The sequence below is a fragment of the Spermophilus citellus genome (assembly GCF_964194105.1).
Source record: "Spermophilus citellus genome assembly, chromosome: 10".
NCBI classification, from domain to species: Eukaryota; Metazoa; Chordata; class Mammalia; order Rodentia; family Sciuridae; genus Spermophilus; species Spermophilus citellus.
In genome coordinates, this window is record NC_138197.1 from 134,062,562 (window position 1) to 134,089,318 (window position 26,757).

At 62.6% G+C, this 26,757-nt stretch overlaps 1 protein-coding gene across 3 annotated transcripts in view; it reads right to left on the reverse strand.

The window, feature by feature from the left end:
* Positions 1 to 394: 394 nt before the first annotated feature.
* Positions 395 to 26,757, reverse strand: part of CELSR1 (cadherin EGF LAG seven-pass G-type receptor 1) — a 116,060-nt gene continuing 89,697 nt past the window's right edge. Inside the window, exons 14-35 of one of the 3 annotated variants that reach the window (XM_081311426.1) lie at positions 24,800 to 24,920; positions 23,453 to 23,636; positions 23,128 to 23,229; positions 22,434 to 22,528; positions 21,687 to 21,896; positions 20,570 to 20,753; positions 19,244 to 19,387; positions 17,615 to 17,816; positions 16,553 to 16,720; positions 14,169 to 14,295; positions 11,687 to 11,887; positions 7,824 to 7,998; positions 5,269 to 5,381; positions 4,793 to 4,872; positions 3,721 to 3,847; positions 3,098 to 3,223; positions 2,583 to 2,677; positions 2,214 to 2,317; positions 1,928 to 2,077; positions 1,358 to 1,540; positions 915 to 1,176; positions 395 to 725 (exon numbers count right to left, since the gene is read on the reverse strand). In XM_081311426.1, coding sequence (XP_081167552.1) covers positions 701 to 725; positions 915 to 1,176; positions 1,358 to 1,540; positions 1,928 to 2,077; positions 2,214 to 2,317; positions 2,583 to 2,677; positions 3,098 to 3,223; positions 3,721 to 3,847; positions 4,793 to 4,872; positions 5,269 to 5,381; positions 7,824 to 7,998; positions 11,687 to 11,887; positions 14,169 to 14,295; positions 16,553 to 16,720; positions 17,615 to 17,816; positions 19,244 to 19,387; positions 20,570 to 20,753; positions 21,687 to 21,896; positions 22,434 to 22,528; positions 23,128 to 23,229; positions 23,453 to 23,636; positions 24,800 to 24,920 — 3,178 coding nt within the window. In that variant the 3' untranslated portion in view covers positions 395 to 700. Of the gene's footprint in view, positions 726 to 914; positions 1,177 to 1,357; positions 1,568 to 1,927; positions 2,078 to 2,213; positions 2,318 to 2,582; positions 2,678 to 3,097; positions 3,224 to 3,720; positions 3,848 to 4,792; positions 4,873 to 5,268; positions 5,382 to 7,823; positions 7,999 to 11,686; positions 11,888 to 14,168; positions 14,296 to 16,552; positions 16,721 to 17,614; positions 17,817 to 19,243; positions 19,388 to 20,569; positions 20,754 to 21,686; positions 21,897 to 22,433; positions 22,529 to 23,127; positions 23,230 to 23,452; positions 23,637 to 24,799; positions 24,921 to 26,757 lie in introns of all 3 variants that reach the window. The other 2 variants (XM_081311425.1, XM_081311424.1) reach the window with 2 other exon arrangements.

A 26,757-nucleotide genomic window follows, 5' to 3' on the forward strand; every position in this document is an offset into this window, starting at 1 on the left:
CAGTAGTCCCAGGCCTCCTTGCTCACTGGCTGAAAGCAGGTGCAGGAACTTGGAAGACTGTAGCCCCCGCAGGAACACGTCACCTGTGATGTGGGGATGCCAGCTGCGGCAGCAGCTTCAGATTCAAGTCCAACTGTGAAGTCCTCCTCGTATGAAAACGGTAAGAGATCCTTCCACAGACCTCCCAGTAACAACCAGCCCAAATGCAAATTATACACAGGTTTTTTTTGTCTTCAAGTTCAGGTCAAATATACAACAGTATTTCCACCTTTTCAACAGAGCAAAGCAATCTGCTTGGAGACGGGTGCCTTTGCCCGAGGCTGCTGACACTGCAAGCCATGCCCATGTGGCCCTCAGTCTGCTCAGCTCCTGCAAACCCTGCTGAGCCCACAGGCCAGAAGCATGATTTTGACTCTGTGCAGGCTGAGGACCCAGCTGTGTTGGCCCAGGGTCAACATCTCCCTTGAAACATGCCAGTGGCTTTGGCACTTGTCACTGGGTCTGACAGGCCCTGAGTCCATGGGAGAGCCAAGGGCTTCGTGTTTGGACCGTCCGATGTGGAGCTGCTTCTGCAGGGACCCTCATACCCAGGGCCCACTTCATTCTGGAGGCAGCAGCCCTTCGGGCTCCAAGGTCCAAGGGCTCAGGATGGTGGTGGCCTGTATGGGGCGACAGGCTTGCCTCATGGTTTCCTGATGGTTCAAATTGAAGTTTCATTACTGCCTCTGCGTGTGGAAGAAGCCATCAGGCGGGTGGTGGGTCAGTGAGGGTGGCAGCTGGGTGGGATCCAAAGTCAGTGGGGGCAGAACTTCCCTAGTTCAGGAATAGACACCTGGGGCCTGCATGGGTCCTGGACGAGGGGAGAGCTGGCGGTCCCCACCCTGACCCCAGCCCTGGAGGCCAATACTACTCACTCAGAGTCGGAGCCTTCAGCCTGGGCACTCCCCACATGCACGTTCATGGCCACCCCATTCAGATGCTCGCGGCCTGGCTCCCTCCCAGGGGTCTTGATGGTGATTACACAGTCGGGGGCACGGACCCCATCGCCAGAGCCCAGGGAGGATGTGCGCGAGGACGCGGGGCTCTGCTCACAGTCGGCCAGCTTTTCCCGCAGCCGGCACTTCAGTGGGGGTCCCGGCAGTGGTGGTGGGTAGGCGACTTTGTTTTTCAAGATGCCTGGGAGGAGGGAGGCCCGATAGGGTCACACCTGTGCCTCCTCTAGTTCAGAGTCCTCTCTGATCTGCCTACGCCCCGCCCATGCCCCACAAGATCCCACCACCTTGCTACATAAGGCCCCTGCCCTGTCCCCACCAGCTGGCAAGGGACAAGTCCCGTGGTAGGCCTCCCTCCTGGGCACCTTTCCTCTGCTCTGGGGGCTGGCTGCTGGGCATGGGTGGCCGGTCTGGAGGCTGGGTGCTGCAGCGGTCGCCCTGCTCCTGCCGGTGCAGCTCCACGCTGACCTTGGTCTCCACCTTCAGGTGGGGCTCAGTGCCCGCCTCCTCACTGTCGCTGCCCATGGGGCTCGCATCAGGCCAGCCAGCTGGGACGTGGTTGGCCAGGGCATCCGCTGAGATGGGTGACACAGCACTGGGCATCCCAAGCCTGGCAAGCCCCCAGGGTGGCCCTGACCCTCCACCCACAGGCCTGGCAGGGCTGCCTCCCGAAGAGGGGAACAGGCCCAAAGGAAAGTCCTGATGTGAGGGCCCTGGCCGCGCTCCCCACCGCCCCGACACCTAGCCACGCAGTGGCTACTCTGGAGGCCCCACCTGGCCGCGCTGACCATCTGCAGAGCCCTAGGACTGCAGGGTGTGGCCGGCCAGAGGGTGGGGCCTCTGAGGGCGGGTTGCCACGTGCTGTGCACAGCTGCAGCTCTGCTGGGCACACAGCCACCGAGGCCTGCCTGGCCGGCCACGTCCTCACCACTCACCTTTGGGGGTGCTGTGGACAGGGCCCTGCGCCGGGGCCCATGTGTCCTCGGCCTCCCCGCCATCGTCCTCGCTGTCTGACGAGCGTGAGGAGGCATAGGAGCTGCTCTGCTCGTCCAGCGATAGCTCACTGTCCGAGTCCGAGTCGGGGCCTGTGGGGTGGTCAGGCATCGAGGCTCAGGTAAGCAAGCCACCTGTGCTTCCTCCAAGGCATGTCCTCCACTGGCTGTGGGGATGTGGACACATGAGAGCGACCTGGGCCCCTGTAGCCATCAGGGGAAGCCATACCATGAGGTTTCTTAGAGCTCCTGGGGTTGAAGGAGGAATCCGGTTCCCCATGGCCACCACGTGCAGGCCCGGAGGACACGTTGAGCTTCTGGACCCCTTCGTCCCTAGAGAGAAGCGCAGGCTCAGCATTTGCTCAGCGGAATAGATGACAGGCCCTGATGTGACCGAGCACTTTCTGCCTGCACACCATGGCCACTTGGGGTTCTGGAAGATTCCCCCAAACCGCCCCAGCTACATTTTGATCAGTGGTAACAACACAGACAAATGAAGAGTCTCCACATCAGGGCACGTGGCTGGGACCTTCCCTGCAGGCCAGGCCACAGAGCTGGCCCTACTGCACCCCAAGATGACAATGGGCAGCAGCCTGACCTGCTGGTGCTGTCCAGCGAAGCGGTGGACTCGCCCAGGGCTGTGCGGAGCATGTCGGGCCCCTCGCTATAGGTGTTGTTGCAGTTGAGGGAGCGCTGGGGAGGGAGGGCGGGCTGTCAGAGACCACTGTGGAGGACACTGTCCCCTAGAGGCTCCCTCGCCAGCACCTTGGCTGTGCCCCTGCCTGGCCTCAGGAGGGCAACATCGCAGGGAGCCTCGTGGCAGCTAAGGGGAGAGCACTGCCTGGCCCCAGGACACACCCCTGCCCACAGCCACTGCTTCTGGGCCAGGGGCCTCACCTGCCCTGGCCCCCGTCTTCCGGAAGCCATGAAAGAGACCCCACCTAGCTATTTTCCTTCTCCCAAGAGTCATTAGGAGCCATGGCCACGTGTCCAGGGATGGCTCTGGGACACCAAAGCCACTGAGCCCCATTTGGTATTTGGTCCTTATAGCTCCCAGGCCCACAATGAGTGCTGCCCAACTCCCAGCCCCACGGGGTGCCCGGTGACCCCCACCGTCAGCAGAGTGGCCCTTGTGGTGGCTGAGTCATCCAGGTGCGGCTTCTTCCCAGCAAGCACTGCCCTCAGGTGCTTCCGGACCTCCCTGTTGAGCAGGCAGTGGAGCAGGAGCACAAGGGGGCCCTGGAGGGAGGAGGCTCAGGTGTCCTGGTGTACTCTGCTGCCCCGCAGGAGTAGGTGCCCCCAGAGCGTGGGGAGGAGAGCACAAAGCACCCTGCCATGTGGCCCAGAGGTGCCCGGCCCAGGGCCCCTGCTTTCTTAGGCAGGGGAAGCCCCAGAAACAGCTGGCCTGCACAGGGCAGCAGGCATGTTGGGACAACGAGGGGCCCGCCCCAGGCCATAGTCTCCTGGGGTCCCCGACATTGTGTCATAAATACACTTTCTAGGCAGCCCTCGGTGTAAGCCACAAATAGTCACTCCTCCCGGGTTCACAGTGGGATTTGGGCCAGCTTGGCAGTGATGACGGTGGGAGGAGTGACCCTGTCCTGGCCAGCATGACTGTGGGCGGGGACCAGGAAGGCTGGGGACAGGCAGGCTGGAGGCCGTGGCCTCCTCTGGTGCAGCACTGGGGTGCCCCAGGTTGGCTCAGGCAGAGCCCCTGGGGCTCTGTGGACACCTACCTGCAGGCCACTGAAGGCCGCAAAGAGGTAGTGAAAGCCCAGCGAGTCGCCATTCACAGCCAGCAGACCCAGCAGCCAGGTGGCGCTGATGAGCAGCAGCAGGAGGAAGGCCGTCCTGAGCAGCGAGCTGGGGGCAGGCGGCGGGAGTCCACTCATCCTTCTGTCCATCCGCCAGCCATACCCCCTCTGTCTGCCTCCCTTCCTCCCTAGCCCTCCCCAAGCATCTTCAGGAGCCAGGGACAAGGGAGGCATGCTCCCACCTGTCGTGGCCTCCCACTGGCACAAATGGATGACAGTCAACAGTGAGCTGTCATGGCGGGGGTTTAGTGTGTCCACATGAAGTGGTGCCAGGGATGGATAGGGGGACGAGGGAGGAAGGGCGGGCTCAGGTGGAGGCCATAGCTTCCACCACCTGGCCTATCAGACTTTCCTTCTCCAGGGTGGGAGCTGGCATGGCTCCTGCTGCCCAAGGCCCCTCCTGGGCACCACCCCTTTACCCCACCCCCAGTTGGCCTCCTCTCTTATCAAACAGGTCAGCAGGACCCTGGCCTCCCACAGACACCCCATCACCCGTCTTGACCCCTGCAGCTCCCGGACACACTGCCGCCTTCTCCCACCACTCCTCCTGCTCCCCCACCCTCGACCCTAAGCCCCTGGGGGATCCCCCATACTGTCCCCAGCTCCTAGGCTGCACCCGCCCCAGGCATTTCCTTCACTCGAGGCCTGACGTGAGTTCCAGGTCCCCTCCACCCTGCCTTGACCTGGTGCTTCAACGCTCTCTCCTCCCGTCTCCACAGCCCTGCTGTCCCAGGCCTGGACACTGCTGACCCTCCCCCACTCGGCCGATCTACCGCCAGGGCTGCGGACCCACCCCAGGAGCACACTTGGCCACGACTCCCAGGCCAGGCAGCCAGTGGCAGGAGGGCCTGGCCGCTGGGTGATGCACTCTCACAGGGCTCTGTCCAGCACATAAACTGGACCTTCAGGGGCCTCAGGGCCCAGCTGACCGAGGCTGGGAAGGGCCAGCTCAGCATCAGGTCCCAGCCCACTGGTCAGGGTCAGCCCCACTTACACGACCCCTTTCCTCTCATAATAATGGTGCTTTCTTTGGCAGGAAACCTTTGCGGACAGGGCAAAGACGACGGTATTGATCTGGGAAGAAATAAGGGAAACAAGTCGGGGCGGCTCTTCGTCTCCACCTAGAGACGCCCACAGCCGCTGCTCCTGGAGCTCTCCACCACATCTTGGGAAGCTGTGGCTGCCTTAGAGGCCTCAGCCCCAGCCTGAGGAGGCTACCCTGGGGCCAGGCTTCTGCCAGCCTGAGTGGGGACTCTCCTGCTGGCTGGACACAGTGGCCTCCTGGTGTACATGAAAGGTAACCTGAAACCAGTGGGCTGAGGACTGGGCCCAGAGCAGCCCAGAGGATGCAGTGACACTAGAGACCGGCCCTTCCTGCCCAGCTGGCCAGTCCCAACACCCCCTCCAGCCAGGGTGCCCCTGGGCCCAGCATCCTAAGGAAGGTGTCTTCGGCAAGGCCCTGTCACTCACAATGATAACAGCTCCGATGGGCCCCGCAAAGCTCCAGATCAGACTGTCGTGGAGGGAGAGCCAGCAGAAGTCAGGGTTTCCGTAGCCCTGGGGGTCCAGGCCAACGGCCAGTCCTGGACACAGCAGGAGGGCAGAGGAGAGTGAGGGCCACACATCCAGATAACTGCCTACACCCTGGAGCTGTGGCCGGGGACTCCGAGGGTTTCCAGAGAAGGGCCACTCAAGGGTCCCTGCACTGGCCTCCTGGGAGGAGGGGCAAGGAGCACGGAGACCCTGGCTGCAGCAGGGAGCCTGCCCAGGCCCTCTGAGCAAGCCTTGTCCAGACACCACAGGTGGCCAAGGCCAACGGGCCCAAGACAGGTGGGCAGCTTCCAGAGAGCCCCAAAGGCTGGCAGTGCCTGGGGAAGGCCTGGTGCAGCAGGGTCACCATGTGCAGTGAGTGGGTGGGCGAGCAGATCACAGACAGGCCACATATCACACCACACACAAGTGCACACACACAGCACCACACACACACAGCAGGCCACACACAACACGTCACACAACACGCCACACACACATTTCAGACACAACACGCCATACACACAACACAACACACAGGTGCACACATGCCACACACAACATGCCACACACATGCCACACACATGTCACAATGCCACACACAACATGCCACACACGTCACACACAACATGTCACACACGCCACACACATTTCAGACAACACGCCATACACACAACACAACACACACAGGTGCACACATGCCACACACAACATGCCACACACAACACACCACACACATGCCACACACATGTCACAATGCCACACACAACATGCCACACACACGTCACACACAACATGTCACACATGCCACACACAACACACCACACACAGGTGCACGCACACATGCCACACACAACATGGCACACGCACACGCCACACTCAACACGGCACACACACACACGCCACACTGCATAGGCACACAACCCCTCACTGGCAACTGCTATACACACGGCATTCCCACATCACCTACGTAGTGTCTTTCTAACCACTGGTGACAAGCTGGGCAAGGACAGCCTGTCCATGTGGCCCGTCAAGACGAGTCTGGGAGCCCATCAACACAGACCTCAGATGGGACAGAGGAACAGGGTGCCTGCGTCACCCTCAACTCCAGCTGGCTTGGTCCACACCCTCCCCGTGCTCTCCACACACAGATCTTAAAGACCCATGTCCCCTGCTGCTCGGCCCCCGCCCTGGGACCTCCCACTGCGCTCAGGAGACAGACCTGGTGCTTTGGTGGCCTGCCAGGCAAGTGTGGGGCCTGCCAGCCACACTCCCTGCTGGGGCCCCCCCCACCCCCCCACCCCCGCCCTCACATTCCCCACCCTCCAGTACAAGTGGCACTTGCTCCAGGATGCCCCCTGCCTGGCTCCAGGCAGAGCAGGTCCTAGGAACACCCCACCCGGCTCTGGGCCCCGTCAGCACAGGGTGTGCCCAGGGCAGGACCTCGGGCTGCCACTCGTCACCTCCGCTCTGAGCGAGGACTCCCATTTGCCTCCTCCCTTGCCCGCGTCTGGCCTGGAAGGAGCTCTCTGCCAAGGGCAAGGAAAGGGACCAGGCCCGCCCCTCAGGGACGTCTGCCACAGCGCAGACCTGGACATCCTGGGACATCCTCGTCTGCCTGAGGCCCCTGGGGAGTCTAGGGTCTTTCCGAGGAGACACGAGCGTCAGAACGTGTTTTGAAGTCAGTGAGAACGTGCGCTTGGCATCTGGACCAGGTCCTGGGGCGGGAGCTCTCACAGGCTCAACCCGACAGAGCTGTGGGGGAGGTGGCTTCCAAGACAGCAGGCTCTGGAAAGATCACTCGCCAGATCCCGTTTTGCAGCTCAGCGCTCTTAGGATGAAAGCCCACTCTGTCGAGTTAGGTGGCCTCTGGGCTCACCCTGCCCGGCCTCCACAGCTCTGGATGAAGGGGCCTCGTCCCAGGGGGCACCCTGGACAGAGCCGGGGGAGTCACATCAGGAGCTGCAGGCCCCGGCGGTCCTGTGGGAGCAGCGGCCGGAAGGCGCCTCAGGTGCAGACACCTGCACAGAGCCCTGGGGTCCTGCCACCTGGGGTCAGCACTTCCCACTGTGAACAGGGGAGGGCCGTGCACCAGGCAAACACCCACTTCCTGACCGCAAGGAGGTGCCGCTGCTCCATGCTGCTCCACGCTGCTCCCTGAGCATCCCCTCATCCAGCTGCTCGCCACTGACCATCCTCCCCCTCCGTCCACCCACTCACCACCGACGCACCTTCCATCTAGCTGCCCACCCACCACCTACTGACCCATCCCCCCATCCCCCACTCGTCCCCACGCACCCAGTGGCAGGCATGGAATTTCCTGTTGGTGCCAGGCAGCCTCCCCTAGGTGTGCAGACTGCTCGGGGGGCTAGCAGAGACAGAGGCCCTTCCTGCCTGCTCGTGGGGCAGCTGGCTCCTGGGCCGCTGGCTGCGGTGGGTTAGAAACTGCACTCCCATGCAGGCCGCCCTGGCAGGGCTGCTCTGGGCATGCTCACCTGTGACGATGGCCGGGATGCCCCAGCCCACCACGTAGTAGAACCTCATGGGCCCCGCGTCTATGTTGCGCACCTCGGTCAGCATGCGGTAGACGTGCAGGCTCTCCACCAGCGTCCAGGCGAAGGTGCTCATGTACACGTAGTGCAGGAGGATGGCGACCACTGTGCAGAGGAACTGTGCAGAGAGGGCACGGGCTCAATGGGCACCCCAGCGGGCATGCTGCAGAGGTGTCCGATTCAGGGACAGCCCTGCGGGGCACAGGGATTGCCAGGAGAGGTACCCGGCTCAGGGCACCCACAGAAGCCAAGGCCCAATAGGCGTGGGGGGACCAAAAGGACACTCTGCGAATGTGGGGCTCTGTTGCGTCTGCAAAGGGAAATGGAGCTGTCTCTGTGGCTCTGCTGAGACTCACCAGGCATGCCAACAACCCCAGGGCCTCAGGCCCGAGATGGAATTGGGGCAGAGGGAGGCATCTGGGCCCCGCTCAAGGGACCCTCCTGGGCGTGGACCACTGCCAGGGTCCACTGGCCATGGCTCAGGGATGAGGGCTGCAGAGCACTCAGATTTAATTTAAAGAGAAGCTAGAAATACGTATTTTATGTGATGGTCCCCAAATTTTAAATATTGGTATCTAGAATTTAAAAAGCACTGTGGAGCTGAGCCTGCTCAGGATGAGGGTCCCAGACTGGGATCTTGGCCGTACCCACCTCTGCTGACCCTACACGAGCTTCCATGGCAGAATCTATGCAGTGACCTCACGTCCAAAAAGAACAAGGTCATGCGTACACAGCACACCCCAGGAGTCCCAGCTGCTGAGGAGGCAAGTTCAAGCCAGTCTCAGCCACTTATTTGAGGCCCTGTCTCAAAAAGTAAAAAGCCCTGGGGGTGTGGCTCAGTGGTAGTCACCCAGGGTTCAACCCCTAGAACCAACAAACAAGGTCCTTATATTTTCTGCTGAAATAAGAACAGGATGAGAGGCTATGTCCTAGTTGGGTAGTGCTGTGTCTGGCCAAGGGGCAAGTGCAGGGAGAAGAAAACAGTGTCCACATGGGGGCTAACAGACATGGGCCGCCTCCGGGCTTTGGGGGGAGCGTATAGGCACCGCTGGCTCCACTTTCCCTGGGAGCAGAACAAAGACAGCCGCATGTCCAGTGAATCACTCCAGCCAGCCAGGGCCTGGGAGACAAAGGCCTTGCCCAGAGAAGGGACTGTGACTTTACAGAAAACCCATAAAAGTCGCCCGAGGCCAAGCCCGGGCCCCGCCCCCCCTTCCTCCGCATCTGTGCTGCTGCCACCAGAAAGGTCTCCTTCCAGGGGGCAGAGGAGCCAGGAAGGAGCCGCCCTCAGCATTTCACACCTGGTGTCTGGTGGCATGCGTGGCCGCCCCTTTCCCTCCACTAAAGCACACTGGAAGGGCTCCAAAGTGACCCATGTGGCTTCCCACCCAAGCCCTCCCCCGCTTAGACGCAGAAGGACGCTGCCCGGCAAGGGGCATCCTCTGGAGAGTTTAGAGTCACTGAGTCCTGTTCCTGTCCCCTCCGGCTCCTCTCTGTGTGCCTACTCACCGGCCTCTGCTCCAGATTCAATTCCCCTGGCCGTCTGGGCTGGTCAACCTCCCACCCTCAGGCTGCCCAAGGGCTCCCCAGAGCAGGCTGTGTGCACTCTTGGATGGATGCAGACCTCAGGATGACCCGGTCCCCAGCTTATCCTGAACCCCTCTTCATTGGTGGCAACTGGTGGTCCCCCTCAGCCCCGCCCTGAACAGATGCAGCTCTTCACCCGACACCAAGAGTGGGTGGCAGGTCATGCTGCGACCGTGTTGGCGGTGTAGAGCATAAGCTGCCTGTGCAGGACTTGTGTCCAGGGACAGGAAACGCTGGGGCAGCTGGATTTTCCTCTAAGTTCTTGTGGGAGGCAGAACCGCGGGAGTCTCATCAACTTCCCTCGGATCCAAAGCATCAAGTCTGGCTTCCTGTAGGTGGATTTTTGACTCATTTTGCCAGGCACATAAAAATCTAGAGGGTCTCTGCCCTCCTGGCGAAGTGGCCTTTTTGTCACTAGATAGTGACCCGTTCTTCACTGCTGCTGCTGTCTACGCTCAGGCACGCAGACCTGGCCACACACAGACCCGCAGGCTACTCTGGCTGGCACTCACAGGCACGTCCTCCTTCACGGTCCCCATCTACACATCTCCCAAGAGTCCCATGGGCGTCTCTGAATCCAACGAGACAATTCTAAGTCACTCTGAGTCAACTGCTTACCTTTGTCAGAGGCCATCAGACCTGGCTGCAAAGAGGCCTTGCTGGCCTCGGACGTGGCCACGGGCGAAGTGGGAAAGCCCTGGCCCACCTCTGGCCAGCCCAGATGCTTCCGTCTCAGCACCCCTCCCCCTGCAACTCCAGATGGCTGCCTGCGGATGTCCCTCCAGCTCTCCCCCTTGTGGCTCCCGGAGTATAGGAGCATCTCCCTGGGGACTCCCAGCTGTGGGGGCCCAGCTCCAGGAGGACAGCGGGAGGGTGGGGGACGGGCTACTCTGCCCCTTGGGGTGAGTGTGCTCCTCCCAGGTCTTCACAAAGAGCTACTTCCTGCTGGAAAGGTGAGCTCGGACCCCACTCCCCTGCCTCTCAGTGGCCTCCCTTGGGCAAGTCCCTCCAGGGTCGGTGCCCTCAGGCTGGCTGTGCATTGCGCCTCGGTGGCCCAGCACCCTGCGCTGGCATTATCGTTCAGGCCACAATTCAAGGGAGTCCGGTTCACCCCGAAAAGACCAGTTTTCCTCAAGGGTAAAAACCCGAGCGAGGTGCAGGCAGGTGCTGGCCCCCACCTGCTTCAGCAGCTCACGTCTCCGTGGTCATCCCCAGGGAACTGGCCCTCCCCAAGTCAGGGGCTCAGAGGCTTAAAGAGGGAATCAGGGTCTTGGAGAAGGTGGCCTGGTATCATCCCTGCATCCAGCAAAAACTCACTGGCTTTGCTCATGTGGCCAGGTGCCCCCCCACAAGCTGCCGCGACACCATGAACTTCCCTGACTCCTGAGTCCACACAGGCCCAGGCCCACGGAGCCCCCAGGAGCCCCACAACACCTGTGTGTGGATCTCACCGGCTCGAGAAGCGTCTCCGCCTCCTCTCCTCCCCCATTTGCTCTTCTGGAAAGTTCCTTCTGCTTTGGTCCTCTGTATCCCCGGACCTCCCTCCCCCCAGTCCTGCTGTAGGTGTCTTGCTGGCTTTGGGGAAGCCTGTGGCTTTCACCGGAGGGACTGGACACACTGTGTGTCCTGGACACTCTTTTTCCTCCTTTGGTGCAGGGGACTGCACCCAGGGTGCTCCACCACTGAACCTTATCCCAAGTCTTTATTTTGAGACAGGGTCTCGCTAAGTTGCTGAGGGTCTCACTAAGTTGCCGAGACTGGCCAGAATCGCAATCCTCCTGCCTCAGCCTCTGAGCAAGGGCTGAATCTCAGCGTGCGCTGCTGTGCCCGGTCACAGGTTCTCACCAGTAGCCGCACCCTGAGTCTTGAGGCTGTGAGAGTGCTCTGCCTGCAGAGCATGGGACTCTGGGACTTGGCAAATGACTGTCATTTCCTATGAGGCCGCTAGTGTGACCGGCCACAGGGTCAGAATAAATGTGCACAGAGTCCTAGGCCCTTCTGATGGGGCTCCTTGGGGCACCCTTCTGGGGACGGTCCCACCCAGGGGCAAAGCGATGAGTCCACCTGGCTCAACCCGACAGTCCCAACTGCCCCCAGGACTCCCAGCCGCACTGAAAGAGCAGGAGCGCCCCAGCCTCTCCTCCTGGTGTGGGCCTCTCCCCGGGAGGCTGGGAGGCTTGCCTCCAGGACGCGATGGCCCACGTGGCTCGGGTTCTCACCGGGTTCTCAGTCTGGTTGATCCCGACCACAAAGACCAGCTGGGAGCAGAAGATGGCCCCGATGAGATTCTTGTGGATGCTGTGCAGGTTGGAGCGCAGTGTCCGGACCAGGGTGAGCAGGATGAAGGCCACCAGCAGGGCTGCCAGGGACAAGGACACGGCGGCGTAGGTGATGATCTTCAGGGGCAGGACCTCCCCGTGCTGCGGGTGGGTTGGTTAAAGCAGGAGATGGTGAGGTCGGCTCTCACTGAGTTTTGCGTGACAGAGGCCAACAAGGTGATGCGTCACCAAATTAGCAGAGACTGGCAGGAACCATGTGGCTATGACCTGGCTCTCGGGTGGCACAGGTGGAACAAAACCCAGTGATTAATCTGGAATGAGGACCAACTGTGGAGGGCAGTGGAGACGGCCACACAGCCACGGGCACACACCGCGCCTCGGACTGCAGCCTTAAATGGTCACAAGATGGATATTTTGCTACATTAAAAAAAGGGGGAAAATAATCTACCAAACCTCACATGACACCTGTCATCAGGAGACGCTCGGCCTGCCCACCCGAATCCAGAGCCGCAGAGGCCTTCTGGGGGACACAGTGCCCGAGGACACGCGGTCGGGCGGTGGGCGCTCCCTGGCCTCCTGTGCTTTGTTTTACTTTACACTGTCACAGATTCACTCCTCCGCTCAAACGTCACTCCCTCTTCACAAGAAGCTGGAGGAGTTGGAACAGCACGTGAAGGACCATGGCTTTCCTGGGGTCCGTTGTGTGCGAGGGATGCTCACAAACCTGCCACGTGCCCTATTCCACACCAGGCCTAGATCCAGCCCACGAGGCACGGCCAGCACTGTCCTCATCCCAACAGACGGGAAAACTAGTGTCGAGAGGCTGAGGGACCTGCCAGAGGCCACTCAGCTGGCCGGGTGGGACTCCAGGCGCCAGGGACTTGGGCCAACAAGAGCTCCAGTCACACGGGCAGGGCCTTCCTTCCCGGGACCCTACCTGCCCCTCAGTGTGAAGCCTTCTGTGAGGTAGGAGTGAAGGGACCCCCGGCCCATGCCACGCAGATGTCTCCACTGTGGTTCGTCTCAGACTAACCCGCATCACCTCCAGATGGCTTACCACTTATCTCTTGTGGTCAATGAATGTGTCTTTTGTAAAAATTGTGGAAAATACACACAGCAGGGGTTCACCACCTAGCCATTTCCCACCGTGCGCTTCCCGGGCATCTGCACAGTGTGACTCCTGCCCAGGACACAGGTTCCGGGTTGCCTTAGCCTCCCAGTGTCCAGCACCTCCTGAAGGTGCTGCCCGTGACACAGAACCATGAGCAGGCTGTCTGGCAGGGTCCTGGGAAGCCAGCACGGGCAGGCCAGGAGGACAAGCACTCAGGGACTGGGACCAGAGATGCTCCTTCGTGGCTCCGAGTGCCTGGAGTCCTGGAGCCTACAGCACCTGACTCCCCTGGGGGCCGGGGGTCTTCAGAGATCTGTGGCTCTGTGGCACCCTGGGCTCAGGAGCCCCTGACCACTCCCATTGCATTCTTCTACCTCAGCTTCGTCTGAGTGCTGCCCAGCTTCCTGGCCACAGGAACCTCACCCCTGTCTAAAGACCTCGGTGATCAGCCTCAGGGCTGGCCCTGGTGCACCTGCTTGGAAGTGCTGCCTGCCACAGAGGTGGGTGCTGGGAGAGGGCGCAGACACCCTGGGGGCCGGGCTGCAGCTTGGCCTGCACAATACACGAAAGCCACTCTCCTGAGCACCTGCCACCTGGCTCACATCTCCACGAAGGTGCAGAAGCCTGAGCCCCTGGACACCAGAATGGCCCTGGCAGGGGCAACGGTCTGGCTCCTGGGCCACATCCCAGCCCTGAGCAGGTGACAGGTGAGGCCACCCTGGCCTCTGCCTCGGGTTCCTGGATGCCAGTGTCCCACACTGCCCAGGCTGGCCTTGTGCCACCTCCCTGCCTTGGTAAAGGAGGCCAGGACAGGTCCTCCCAGCCTGCCCGGCCCAGGGCCCCTCTGCCCTACCACCGCCCGATGAGGTGTGGCTCACATTCTCAGGCTGCTGAAGACGCCGGAGGTCAAAGATTATCTGCCTGTCACTGAGGACCTGACCCCTTGGTCCTGGGGGCCGGTGTGTGTGGCCCGCAGTGACACCCGCGTGGGACATGCCAGCCTCGCTGTCTTGCCCGTCTTTCAAAGTAGATGCAGAAACACTGTCTAACAGAAGGCTGGGACCTGCTCTGAAGGGAGGTGACATTCTGGGGACCTCTGAGTCTGAGCTTAGGGTCCACTGCTGCAGGTCAGGTGTTCAACCTGGGCTCTTCGGAACCCTTTAGGTGGGGTGTGGGGTGCCCCAGATTCAGGCTCATGGGCCGCAGGGTTTGCTCACAGCGCTGAGGAGGAAGCGAGGTTTGGGGGCTCAGCCAACTTCCTGGGGCCCGTGGGCACACTTGTTGGTGGGGCGGTGGCTGTGGGATGCCCACCTCGCGCCTGGAGATGTCCATGAGCACCGCGCAGCTCGCGGCCCGGCTGCACTGGCACACCACGTGGGTCCGGTTCCTGGACAGGAGCTCGCAGCCCTTGGCCGACCAGCCTCCAGTCCCACCGATGCTGCAGAGAAAGGGGACCAAGGGGTGAGACGGTCCCCGAAACTGTGACACGGCCAAGGCGCAGCAGCCTTCCCCGGCCCTGGCCAGCTGGACCCTGCCGGTGGGAATGGGCCGACGCAGAGCAGCCCTGCGTGCTGTGTCCCATGACCTCACCGGTGGCCTCTGCCATGTCCCTTGCCCCCTCACTGCACGGCCTGTGGCTAGGACAACAGCTGTGCTGCCCCTGACATCATGGAGCACTCGTCCCCTGGGGGCCGCCACCTCTCACGAGCACCTCTCCAGATCGAATGGTCCACGTCTCAGCGGAGAAACCCCAAGGAGCCTCACGTCCGCTGTGCGCCTGTCGCCAGAAGCGCCTCGCCTCCGTGGCACCATGGCCACTTGCCCCCCGCAGGCCTGAGTCCTGGCCATCTCAGAACTCACTCCTACGTCGGCCGCACTTTCCTGGGCAGGTTGCACCGTGTTTTATGGGGCTGCCTGGAAGTCAGGGCCCTGTTACTCCTCCCGTTTCAGGACGGGGAGCCCCAAATAACAAGCTGTTCTGGGCCCTGCCCCCGATGCTGGGAAAGTCACGTAACCTCTCTGATCCCGAATTTACTCATCTGTGAAATGGGCCGTGACCGTCGGTGCGCTTGCCAAGGGCGCTCAGATCTGGGGATAAAGGAGCCACATAAAGCAGGGGCAGATCACTAGAGCCAGAGCTAATTGCCAGGATCCAAATGAGGGACCAAGGCCAGACGCCATGCCCAGCAGCCGCGGGCCAAGGCCAGATGCCATCGCCTCCCACTGGGCGCAGGCCCCTCTGCTGTCTCCTCTGAGAGCCAGACAGGCCGGGGGCGGCTTGGCGAGTGTGTGGAAAGTCCAGGCGCGTGAGCTCTCGCTGCCAAGCCGTCCGTGTGCCCCACAGGAGCCCGCTTGCTCAGCAGGGCCAGCACCCGGCACGGCCCCGTGGTGGCCGCCCACTCAATCCAGAGGACCCACGCCACGGGAGGTGGCCCTGTCACATAGGAGCTCCTAGGTGCGCAGCTCGGGCCTCGCTTCAAGCCAGAGGGCGGGCCTGGGGCTTGGCTCTCTGGCAGCCCCCAGCTCTCCCGGTGGAGAGGCGACCACCATCAGGGTGCAGATGGCACTGAACCTGGTGAGGGGAGCGTTCCTGCGCACACTGGTCCCACCAGTGTCCCCCCACTCCAAGACAGCACCACTGAGCAGGAACTAGAGGAGAAAAAGCCAGCCCCCCACAGAGAGCTCAGAACCTCAAGGCCAGGGGAGGAAGACGGGCCTCAGAGCCAGTCTCGTGTGAGCAGGGGCAAAGGCGCAGCCCCACGTCTCCCCAGCACGCGGGGGCGTCTCCTGGCTCCTGTGGGTGCTCATGCACACAGGGTGCCTGACAGCGTCCTAAACCTGCTGCGGGGGTGGGGCGCCGAGCTGGCCAAAGGCCAGGGACCCCCGGGGAAGGTGCCACAGTTGGGGCGCCTGGGCCTGGCCAAGTCCCATCGCCCTGTGTGCTCAGAACTCACCCTCTAGGCTCAGCCGCAGAGGCCTGGGCACTGGTGTGGGTCGGCACCTCTGAAGTCCCCAGCGAGCAGCCCGCCTCTGCCTCAGGCCCCTGGGGAGACCCCGCGTGCCTGGCTGTGAGTCTGCATCTGAGTCTCCTGGTGTGTCTGCATGTGTGTCTCCATGTGTGTCTCCGTGTGTCTGCATGTGAGTCTCCTGGTGTGTCTGCGTGTGTGTCTCCTGGTGTGTCTGCATGTGCGTCTCCATGTGTGTCTACGTGTGTCTGCATATGAGTCTCCTGGTATGTCTGCATGTGTGTCTGCATGTGTCTACATGTGAGTCTCCTGGTGTGTCTGCATGTGTGTCTGCGTGTGTGTCTACGCGTGTCTGCATGTGAGTCTGTGTATGTGTCTGCGTGTGTCTCCATGTGAGTCTGCATGTGTGTCTCTGTGTGTCTGCATGTGTGTCTCTGTGTGTCTGCGTGTATGTCTGTGTGTGTGTGTCTGTGTGTGTCTCCATGTGTGTCTGCGTGTGCATCTGTGTGTATCTGCATGTGTCTGCATGTGTGTATGTGTGTGTCTGCGTGTTTGTGTGTGTATCTGCATGTGTGTCTGCGTGAGGAGGCTCCGACACCCACGCAGGCAGCACGGGGGGCAGAGCTCCTGGCCACCAAGGCCAGAAGACAGTCCACGAGTCCTGCCTTGGCTGGGCCTTGGGGTGTCTGCAGCAGGAGGTGCTGTCCCCGGCCCTAGAGTGGCACTTACTCCAGAGAGTGGTTCCAGAACACACAGACGGGCTTGGTTCGCTCCTCCGTCTCCAACAGGGTGAACTGCACCAGGACTGGCCTCTCCAGGGGGCGGGACAGCGGGGCCCCCTCACTGTGAAGCATGACGCTCACCACCGGCGTGTTGATGACTGGCCGGTTCGGCAGCCTGTGGCAGAGGAGCGAGACCAGGGGACAGCAGTGAGGAGGCCACATCCCTTTAAAAGAGTATGAATGCCAGGGGACATGGGTCAGACGAGCAAGGAGTCACGGTCCCTGGGCACACACGGTGGCCCTGTTCTCAGGCGTAGGACACGCGTCACCTCCAGGCCACATGGGGGCTTCAGAAATTGACAAACGAACAGAAAATTCATGTACAAAGATGTCAACGGCCCAGCTGGAGCAAGGGAGGGCCAGGAGCCCAGGGCAGGCCCTGGTCAAGTGACTCAGCCCACGGCACCCCCTCATCCAGTCACCAGGGGATGTGACTATGAGGTCCACAGAACCAGGGGTATCTGGGAAACGACCTTGGGGTTGGAAAGTATGACCTTGGTGGACACCCTTAGTCAGACTTGAGGCCCCTGAGGTAGAAGACACATGGTGAGGCTCGTACTGGCCAAGTGACCCTCGGTGCTGATGGCAGGGGGCAGTGACCAGAGGCTCCGATGCCACGGCCTCAGGTGAGGGGTGGGGCAGGGCAGACCCGCAGAGGCACAAAGTGGGGTATACTCTGAGGCACCTCTGGGCACAAGGGCCAGGGCAAGCCAAGGTGAAGGTCATAATGTCCCAGCATGCAGTGCCCATCTGGCTGGCCCACACCTCTGTGTGAGGGACCCCACGGGGCGAGGTCCCGGTCTTTGGCGAGGTCATGGTGTGATACTGTTGTGATGACAAAGGTGATCAGGATTCGGACTTGTGGACCCCGGGGGAGCAGGCCCTCCCCAAGCCCGGGACCCCGCAGAAGCAGGCCCACCCCAAGCCCAGGACCCTGGGGGAGCAGGCCCTCCCCAAGCCCAGGACCCTGGGGGAGCAGGCCTTCTCCAGCCCCAATCCCTGGCCTCACCGGAGGCTGCGGCGGTCAGGGTCGTAGTGCTCAGGCAGGAGCTGGCCCAAGGTCCGGTAAATGATGACCAGGGCGACAGCAAACTGGCTGGGATCCTCCGGGTGTCTCCGGCGCCTGCTGACGTGGCCCTCCCTCTCAGTCCCAGGCCCTGGTGGCATCGTCGGCAGCGTGGCCCTCCAGGCTGGCCTCGCGACGGGGCCTTCTGCAATGTGAGCATGAAGCTGAGGCCATGCACCTGTGTCCCCACCATGTCCTTCCACCTCTGCAAGTGCTTCTGCACACTGACAGCTGTCCCGGGAGAGAACACGGTGCTCCTCAGAAAGCAAACACAGGTCACTGTGTGGCCAGCAAGTCTATTTGGGGGTTTATTTATTTTTTTATTTATTTATTTTTATGTGGTGCTGAGGATCCAACCCGGGGCCTCACCTGTGCTAGGCGAGCGCTCTGCCTCTGAGCCCCAGCCCAGCCTGGCTGTTTTGTTTTGTTTTTGTTTTGGTACCAGGGATTGAACTGAGGGGCACTTAACCACGGAGTCACACCCCCCGCCCATTTTATATCTCAGCTTGAGGCAGGGTCTCACTGAGTTGCTTAGGGCCTCGCTGAGTAGAACCTGCGATCCTCCTGCCTCAGCTTCCCTAGCGGCTGGGATTGCAGGCGTGCCTCCCCACACCCAGCTGAAACAGGGTCTTAAAGAGAGATGTTCATAGCAGCAGAATTCACAAGAGCCCCCAAAGGAAGCCAGAGTCCACCAACAGAGGAGTGGGTCACATAATGTGGTCCACTCGGATGAGCATACCACGCAGCCTTAAAAAGACAGGCACCCTGACACCTGCACATGCGACGTGGACGGACCTCAAGGACAGTGTGCTCAGTGAGGCACGCCTGCTGCAGAGTGGCAACTGCACGGCCACCTGGGTGAGGGCCTGGAGGGTCAGGTTCATACAGCCACATGGTCACAAGTCGGGAGAGGGATGGGGAGTCGCTGTTCATAGGGTTGTTCAGATTTGCCAGGTGAAAAGAGCTCGAGCTGGGGCCCAGAACCTGACTCACTGGAACTCCCGACCCGCACACTGGAAGTGGAAAGGCGTGCCGCGTGCCGGGCGCACCTGGTGACCCCAGCGACTCCGGAGGCTGAGAGGGGAGCATGGCCAGCTCGAGGCCGGCCTGGCACCTTAGCGAGACTGACTCAGGAGGGAAAGGAGGTCTGGGGCGTGGCTTAGTGGCAGAGTGCCCCTGGGTCCCTCCCAAGCCCTGGTAAAGACGATGACTTCCACATCAGGTACGCTGCACCGCAGAGGCCAAAGAGCAACAAAGTCGTGTGATGGTCAGCTGATGTCCGTCCCCCACCTGCTCCTTGTCCCCACCCAGGGAGCCTCGGGAGGACATGGACATGTGCCTGTGTGGGCGTCCAGGTGCACGTGAGGTGGGCATGCGAGAGGCCACATGCCAGCTGCATTGGGCAGCAGGGGACGCGGGCACCAAGCTTGGCAGAGCACGGCTTCCTCGCCCCGCACGTTACCTAGGTCCCGTGAGACGGGAGCACAGCTGCCCTGGGGGCTGATGGCAGCGAGTGGCCGCCGCCCTGGATGGTCAGTGGGGACAGTAGGAATGCCCAGGCTGCAGTTTCACCTTTTCTCTCGGGAGGTTTGAAGACGTCGGCTGGGAAGGACACCGAGGACTCCAGCTCCCTGGGGAACTCATCCTGAATGTCCTCGAACCGCGGCACCCGGGCACCCGTGAAGTTGAACTTGTCGAAGACGTCAACTGCAAGAACTGGGGACAGTTTCCTCACTCACACACAATGCCAGGCCTTCCTGAGCCTGCCTTCACCGTGCCCACGACCGTCCTGCCCACGGTGACCGGCGCCTTCAGAAGAGCCCAGTTGTACCTCCCTCCGTTCAGCCTGCTGAGCTGGCAGCAGAGCACCTGGGGGGACATGAGAAGGGGAGACGATGCCACTTGAGGTGGCACCCAGCACCGTCTCACACACCTCTGGGTGGGCAAGCCGGCCGTGCTGGCCGAGCAGTGCAGCCCCCAGCCCCACACACAGATCCCGCCACTCCCTGCAGCCCTCCAGTGGCAGACAGGCCACAGGACAGAGACGGAACTGGAACCCTGACCCTGAGGGAGCCTGGGCTGGCATCGCCCGAGCCTCTCTGCCGTCCGACTGTCCCTCTGCTGGGCCGGTGACACTGCTCTGCACGCATGGGCCCCCCAAGTGATCCCATCCAAGCCAACTCTCCCCACGAGGGCAGTGTCCCTCTGGCTACCTGCAGGAGCGAGGGCCAGGCTGGGCGGGCACACTGGATCTCCGGAGGGGAGAGCCCGGAACATGCCCAGGGGACAGCCTGTGGCTGGCAGGGCTCTGCGGGGTCAGACGTGCTGCAGGCCTACACAGGGTGGGCCTGCCCTGTCCGGGGTGGGGACCGGCGGTCCCACCCTGCAGCTCTCTCTGCCTGAAAACCACCCTGTGAAACCCCAGCCCCAGGTCGCGTGTCCCCATGCTCAGGGTGCTGTGGCCACGAGGTGCTGGTCCTGAGACCGCTTGGCTCTGGCCAGCCTGGGCCCCTGCCTCTGCCCTGAGACTGCCCATCTGTGCCAAGTCTGGAGGGCTCTGCTGCCCGGGTAGGGTGCACTGTAGGGAGCCCCGGCACCCACGCCTTCCCGCAGGATCACACCTGGACCCAAAGACCACAGGGCAGCACCTCCACCCATCGGCCCCCGTGCTGGCCCAGCCTCTGGAGCACTGTGTGTTTCTGCAGATCGTCCAAAGGCCCTTGACCATGGGCAACTTCTCCCACTGACCACTGGGAGACGGAGGCCAGGGTCGCTGGCTCTCTCTTCTAGAGAGGCCGGGCTGGGCAGTGACCCACGGCCTCGCCCCAGGACTCGGCTCCCAGGACACCTGGGTGTCCTGGGGCCCCACCCTCGGGGGTGCTGCCCTGCAGCCCTTACTCATGTTGGTGGTGACGATGACAAAGGGCCGCAGGTAGGTCCTCCTCAGATTGCGGGCCACGTTGCTGAAGTAGGCTTCGAAGTGCTGCAGCAGCCGCGCGGCGCCACCCTCTGCCCGCTGGATCTGCTCCCACGCAGCCCTGGTGGCCGGGGCCAGGAGGGCACTGCCCGTGTGAACAACATCCTGGCCACATAGACACCATGCTCAGTCTCGCTATGGAGTCCGGCCGTGTGACTAGAAGGCCATCGGCCCCAGGCCAGTGTCGGGGAGGTGGCCTTGGAGGCCAGGGGCCATCAGGAGGCGCCCTGCCAGGGCTCCACCATGTGCCCTGAGACGCTGACAGGGGAGACGTGCTGGGACCCCTGGACCCCCGGGGAGGGCAGGCCACAGGACCCCCAGGCTCGGCTGAGCAGGAGCGTGACGGGCCCTCAGATGTGTGGCCAGGGCTCAGCCCGAGACAGGAACCAGGAAGGAATAAAACATGAAGAAAAGCTCCTCTGGCCCAAGTCCCCAGGCCTGGCTCCAATCACCGCGAGGGGCCTGGCTGGGCCCCCAGTGCTGTGCACGGCTGGGGTGGGGTAGACGGGTCCCTGGGGGCACAGGACGGGGCCTGGAGAGGAGGGGGCAGCTTGGAACACTCCAGAGTGGCTCACAAGCATGGGGACAGAAGGGCACCTCCACGGTCACCCCAGCACACGCGGGGCGGGAGGGGCTCTGCAGGAGGTGCCCGAGCCCCCCGCTGGGGCCCACCGCCTGCCAGCCGCACCCCTGGGCCAGCCCCAGCTCTCTGTGCCTCATTCCCTAACCTGGCGAGTGGGTGGGAGACGAGCCATGCATTCGGCCTTGGGGGAGGAAGGCCGGGTCAGCTGCACCAGCCAGTGGAAGGCTGGTGCCCCGGATGCCCCCAACTGCCAGCGGCAGGGGCCGTCACCACTGGGGCTGGGCCTGCCCTGCGCTGCCCACCTGCTGCCAGCAGGGCGTGGGCTCGGCCAGCCCCCGCGCCCCCCTCACGCCTGGGAAGCCGAGTGCTGCCTTGAGGTGCCTGGGGCTTCCGGCTGCCCAGCACCGCCCCACCCCACGGCCCACCCAGCTGGGCTCCCCGAGCGCCTCCTCTACCTCATGGAAGTCGGCCTCCCGCGTGGCCGCCAGCTCGAAGCCCTGCTGCTGGCTCTCGTGCTGCAGGACGCGGGCCAGCAGCTGGTAGGCCGTGCGCACGTCGTTGCCGAACAGCGGGCCTCCCAGCCGCGTGGCGTTGCGCAGCGCCTTCACCAGCCGCAGGGACCCCGCGCCGTCCAGCCGCGACTCGTTGTGGCTGAGCTTCTCATTCTGGAAGAAGAGAGACCAGGACATCTCAACCGACGCCTGCAGGCCCTTCCTGCTATTCGGGCGTCCACCACCTTCCATGGAAGCTTCCTGGTCAGAAAGGAACCCACAGCCCAAGGCCAGGAAAGTGTCCGACTGAGGACCGTGGCGTGGGAACGAGGTGTCTGCAGGGCTCGGAAGGGACGCCCCAAGATGGAGCAGAGCAACAAAGACCCGAGCACCAGCGGGCGGGGACTCGCGCTCCAGAACCCAGGACACCGGGCTGGGCCCTGCAGGCCCAAGAGAAGGGCTTGCCTGTGCCCAGCTAGCCAGCCACCCGACACGCTATGCCAGGGAGGCTGCTTGGCATCTGGCCCCTGGCCTGCAGCACCAGCCCCAGCGATCCAGGGGCTTCTGTGCCCTCGCCCCACCTGGGGCTAACCACACACACACACACACACACACACGCACACGCACACGCGCACACGGTGCACACACATGCGCGCACACACACACGCACACGCACACGGTGCACACATGTGCCCTGAGGCTCGGGCCTACCGTGACTTTGAGGTCCACGAAGGAGCCCGTGGTGCAGTTGAAGAGCTCGGGGGGCAGCCAGCCCTTCTCCCCGCTGCAGTGCCGAACTGCGTTTCCTAGGCAATGGGAACATGCCGTGTGCACCTCCTGCCCGTCGATGCCCGTTTAATGCCCATGCCAGAATGCGGCAAAGGGTCCCAGGGCAGCCCAGGCCGGGCAGCTCCATGGCCATGAGCCAACACACATTCCCTTCCTTCGGCCTGGGCCCCATGCATGACCTCTCGGGCTGACACCAGGCCCTTTGGCTGCCCAGCACATCCATGAAAAGCCAGGAAAGCCACATGCCAGGGCCAGCGGTCACCACACACACCTTGCTGAATTCCCGGGCGCCCTGAGGTGTGGACACCCCCATTACCCCACTGCACAAAGAGAAGCCACCACGTGAACTGCGAGTGTGGCAGAGCCATGAGGGCATCCAGGCTGGGCAGACGGGTGTCACGCAGTGTGTCGCCTGCAGTTTCACCAGGCCCGACACGTGTTGTGGCACGTGGCTTACCCTGGAGGGAATGTCACTGTTTCTCCCAAACGCTTTGCCTTGAGACATTTTCAAACGTGGGACATTCCGTGAATTCTGATGCGTGGGTCAATTTGCCCCCCAAAAGGCCTATCTCTGTCTAATCTCCACCCTGTGGATGCCACGGGCCACAAGACTTACCCACAGATCCCTTGGGGCACGGCACAGCAGCCGGCTGCCCAAACTTGGTCTGCGGCCACCAGATGCCAGCCTCAAACGCTCTGGGACATCCATTGTAGATGACTGGGGTGCAGGGAAAGAAGCCCTCAGCGGCAGGACCAGGCCACACTCTCCCAGAGCCACACCCCTCACACCTTCCCGCTCTGTGGCCCTGACCCTTGCCCCTTCTGAAGGTCAGGTTTCTAGAAGGTCAGGAGTGTCAGGGGCCCCTAAGTCCAGGGGTGTGCAGACCACCCTGTAGCCTGTCCCTGTGTGTGACCAGAAGAAGGTCAGGGGGCAACCGGACCTTCGCAGCCAAGCGATGTGACCTCAGCGAAAGGGTTGTCACAGCGGTTGCACTGGCGGCCGATGACGCCGGGCTTGCAGGCACACTGCCCTGTGTCCATGTCGCACGCGCGGCTGTGGGAGCCGTGGGGGAAGCAGTTGCAGGGCAGGCAGGCCTCCTGGGCTGGGGGCTTGTAGTAATTCTCCTGCAAAAGCCGGAAGCAGCACAGGGGACCTCAGAGGCTGGCGAGAGGCCAGCCTCCGGGAGACGTGTCCTGAGCACCGCCAAGGTCCACCTCGCTGGGCATGAGCCATGGCCACCAACTTCTGGGCTCCTCTCACTGCCTCCGCCCATGTCCAGGGCGGCTCCTGGGGCCCTCAGTGCCAGGCCCAGGGGCGTTCTCCCAGAAGCACCTCCCACACTCCCCTTCTGATCCGTGCCACGGGCACCTTCCACTTGCTCTGAAAACAATGAGATCACCGTGAGAGGATGGCACTCAGTTCTTTTTTTAGATGATTGTGACACATTCGGAGCCATCCATATGCACACTGTGGGGCAGGCCAGGGATGGTCAAGAGCGTGTCTTGAGCTCAGAGGCCTGGGCTCACGTCCACTCTGCTGTCTACTGGCCACTCTGCCCTGGGCTGGCCACCTGGGCTCCCCTCTAGAAAATGGTATGGGCTGTGGACTTGAGCCATGTCCAGGGGGACGCAGCCGTCCTGACGGAGGAATTCCAACCCCTGGGAAGCTGTGAGCAGGACGGCAGGGCGCTGGTCACACGAGGCAGGCCTGGGGCAGGGGGGCTACCGTGACCCGTTGAAGTGTTTCTTGCAGTGCTACTTTTTGTTTTTGAATAGTTTTTAGTTGTCGATGGACCTTTATTTATTTATTTATATGTGGTGCTGGGAATCGAACCCAGGGCCTCGCATACACCAGGTAAGGGCTCCTCCACTGAGCCACACCCCAGGGACCTGCTCCGCCACCGAGCCACAGCCCAGCCCTTGAGACGTTCAGAGCTTTGCCGTCCGCGAGCCGCGAGCACGGGCTTGGTGGAGGACGTGGCCACCTGGGAGGCCCGGTGGTGCTGCAGGTGAACCAGCCTTCACAAGAATGTGGACTGCCGCGCCAACCAAGTGAGGGGCTGCAGAGCTGGCCAGGGCCTCGGTGCCCAGGGCAGGGTTCCTGTGAGGAGCAGCCCAGGTAGTCCCAGGTCGGAGCCACAGCAGGCTCCTAAGCGCTGACACAGGAGCACGTGTGAGAAGAGGCACAGGGGATGGGCAGGCAGGCGCGTGCGGATAGACGGGAGAGCGCTGGAGGTCCGTGTGCGGGGCTCAGGCCCAGGAGGAGGAGGGCAGCCCGCGGGCCTCACCTTGCACTGGCACTGGCCGTTGGTCTTGTTGCAGTCGGGGTGGAAGCCCTGGCTGACAGCACAGTGGCAGGGGCCACAGACGGGGTTCCCCCACCAGCCTCTGGGGCACGGGAGGTCAATTCTGTTAGGAAAAGATGGCGGCAGACGGAAGGGTCACCAAGCGGAGCCTCCTGGCAGTGAGGGGACGGTGGTGACCCTCCCCGTCACCTCCCTCCCCTCCACGTGGCCTCGGTTTCCCCTCCAGGGGCTCAGCCCCGCCCTCCAGACCCCTGGAACCCTGTGCCCTACTCCCGGGCGTCAGGGTCCACCCAGGAAGGTTCTACCGTGAGACGTTATCTTCAGATAACTTCCCTCCTCACCCTTCTCCACCTTGAAGACACACCGGCCACCAGGACTCAGCCACACCAGCATGGCGGGCACACCTGTCTGTGCCACTCTGGGCTCTGTGTCTGCAGCCTGCTGCACCGCAGCTCGATGACAGCAGCCCGCTGCCTCTGGCTCTGCGTGGCACACTGAGCCCAGCTGCCCTGACAACCTTTGCCCAGGAACCACAGTGTCCACCAGCACAACAGATTGTGCAGCATCTTTCGTCCCCCAGGCCCCCGTGTTGAACACTGGCCACTGTGCCCACGATGCTCTGGGCAGCCTGGCCCCATGTGACGTGGCCCTCACGTCAGTCATGAGCAGCCACGTGCCGGGTTTGGGGCACTTGGGGGTTGGGGGGCACCGCTCCTGCCTCCCTGAGGGGTCTGGGGGTGAGCAACGTCTGAGTGCCAAGGCCAGGCCTGAATCTCTGCCACCTGTGCTCTGCCCACCCTACCTGTTCCCAAGGTGGACCCACCTGCCTACAGACGCCTGCCCCAAGAGTGCCCTTCACGCTCCTCCAGCCGACAAGCGACCTGCTGTGCCCCCTGGCGCACCCGGCAACCAGTGCTAAGTGCCGACTACACACCTACCTGAGGCAGGAACATGACCGGCCAGCGCCCCTAAGCCCCAGAGGACTTGTCTGGTGGACTGCACTTGCAGGGTGCAGAGCCCAGAGCCCTGGTGGACCTCCGTCCCTCTACCCCTCTGCAGCCTGGTGTGTCTGCAACGCCAGGCCCAGTGCTGGCCGCCGAGGGCTCCCCTGCCCCAGTTCCCGTGCCCAGACTGCATCCCTGGGGGCAGCCAGGACGCCTTCCACCCCAGCCCTGGCCCTGCCCTCCCTGCAGGGGCTCCACAGTCGCCTCTGTTCCTGCCTCGCAGGGCAGGACTTCCTCCCTGTGTCTCTGTCCCCCAGCTCAGGACAGCACATGCCCGGCTCTGCCCAGGACCGATCCGCTGGGTGCCTCAGGCCAGCCTCCTCCCACCAGTCCTCTCGGCAGCCTTCCGAGGGACTCTGCCTTCAGCCCTGCTGCTCGCCCTACCCTGCGCTCAGGGCCTCTCCTGCGAGCTCTCCTTGATGAGGTGCCATGACACCCAGCACGCTGCGGGGCGTGTCTTCCCGTGAGGTCACGAGCCCAAGGACACAGGTTCCCAGCCAGGGACCACAGCACGTGCCGGGCTTGGGCACACCACGAGCAGGGCAAGTGTGCCCAGCACTCAGCTGGGCTGCACCCACGTGGCTCCTCACCCGAGGCCGTCTGCAGAGGGCGTGAGCCAGGGGGCCAGAGTCCTGGTGCGTGAAGAACCACGCGGCTCCAGCTGGGAAGGTGTCGACCTGTGTGACCGCACACCTGTGCTCTGCCAGCCACACACTGTGCACATGGCACCCCAGAGGCCCAGGGAGGGTGCAGCTCCCACCCTGGGTACCCTCCACCCCAGGACCTCCACACACATCGAAGGCGACTTCCACAGAGAGCCGTCCACGGTCACATCCGTCTCCCTGCATCTCTCAGGACCCTATCCCGTGCGCGTGGCAGGGCTTCCACGGCTGTGACCTGTGCCACCTGCCTCCAGGGGGAACACGCTCAAACAGG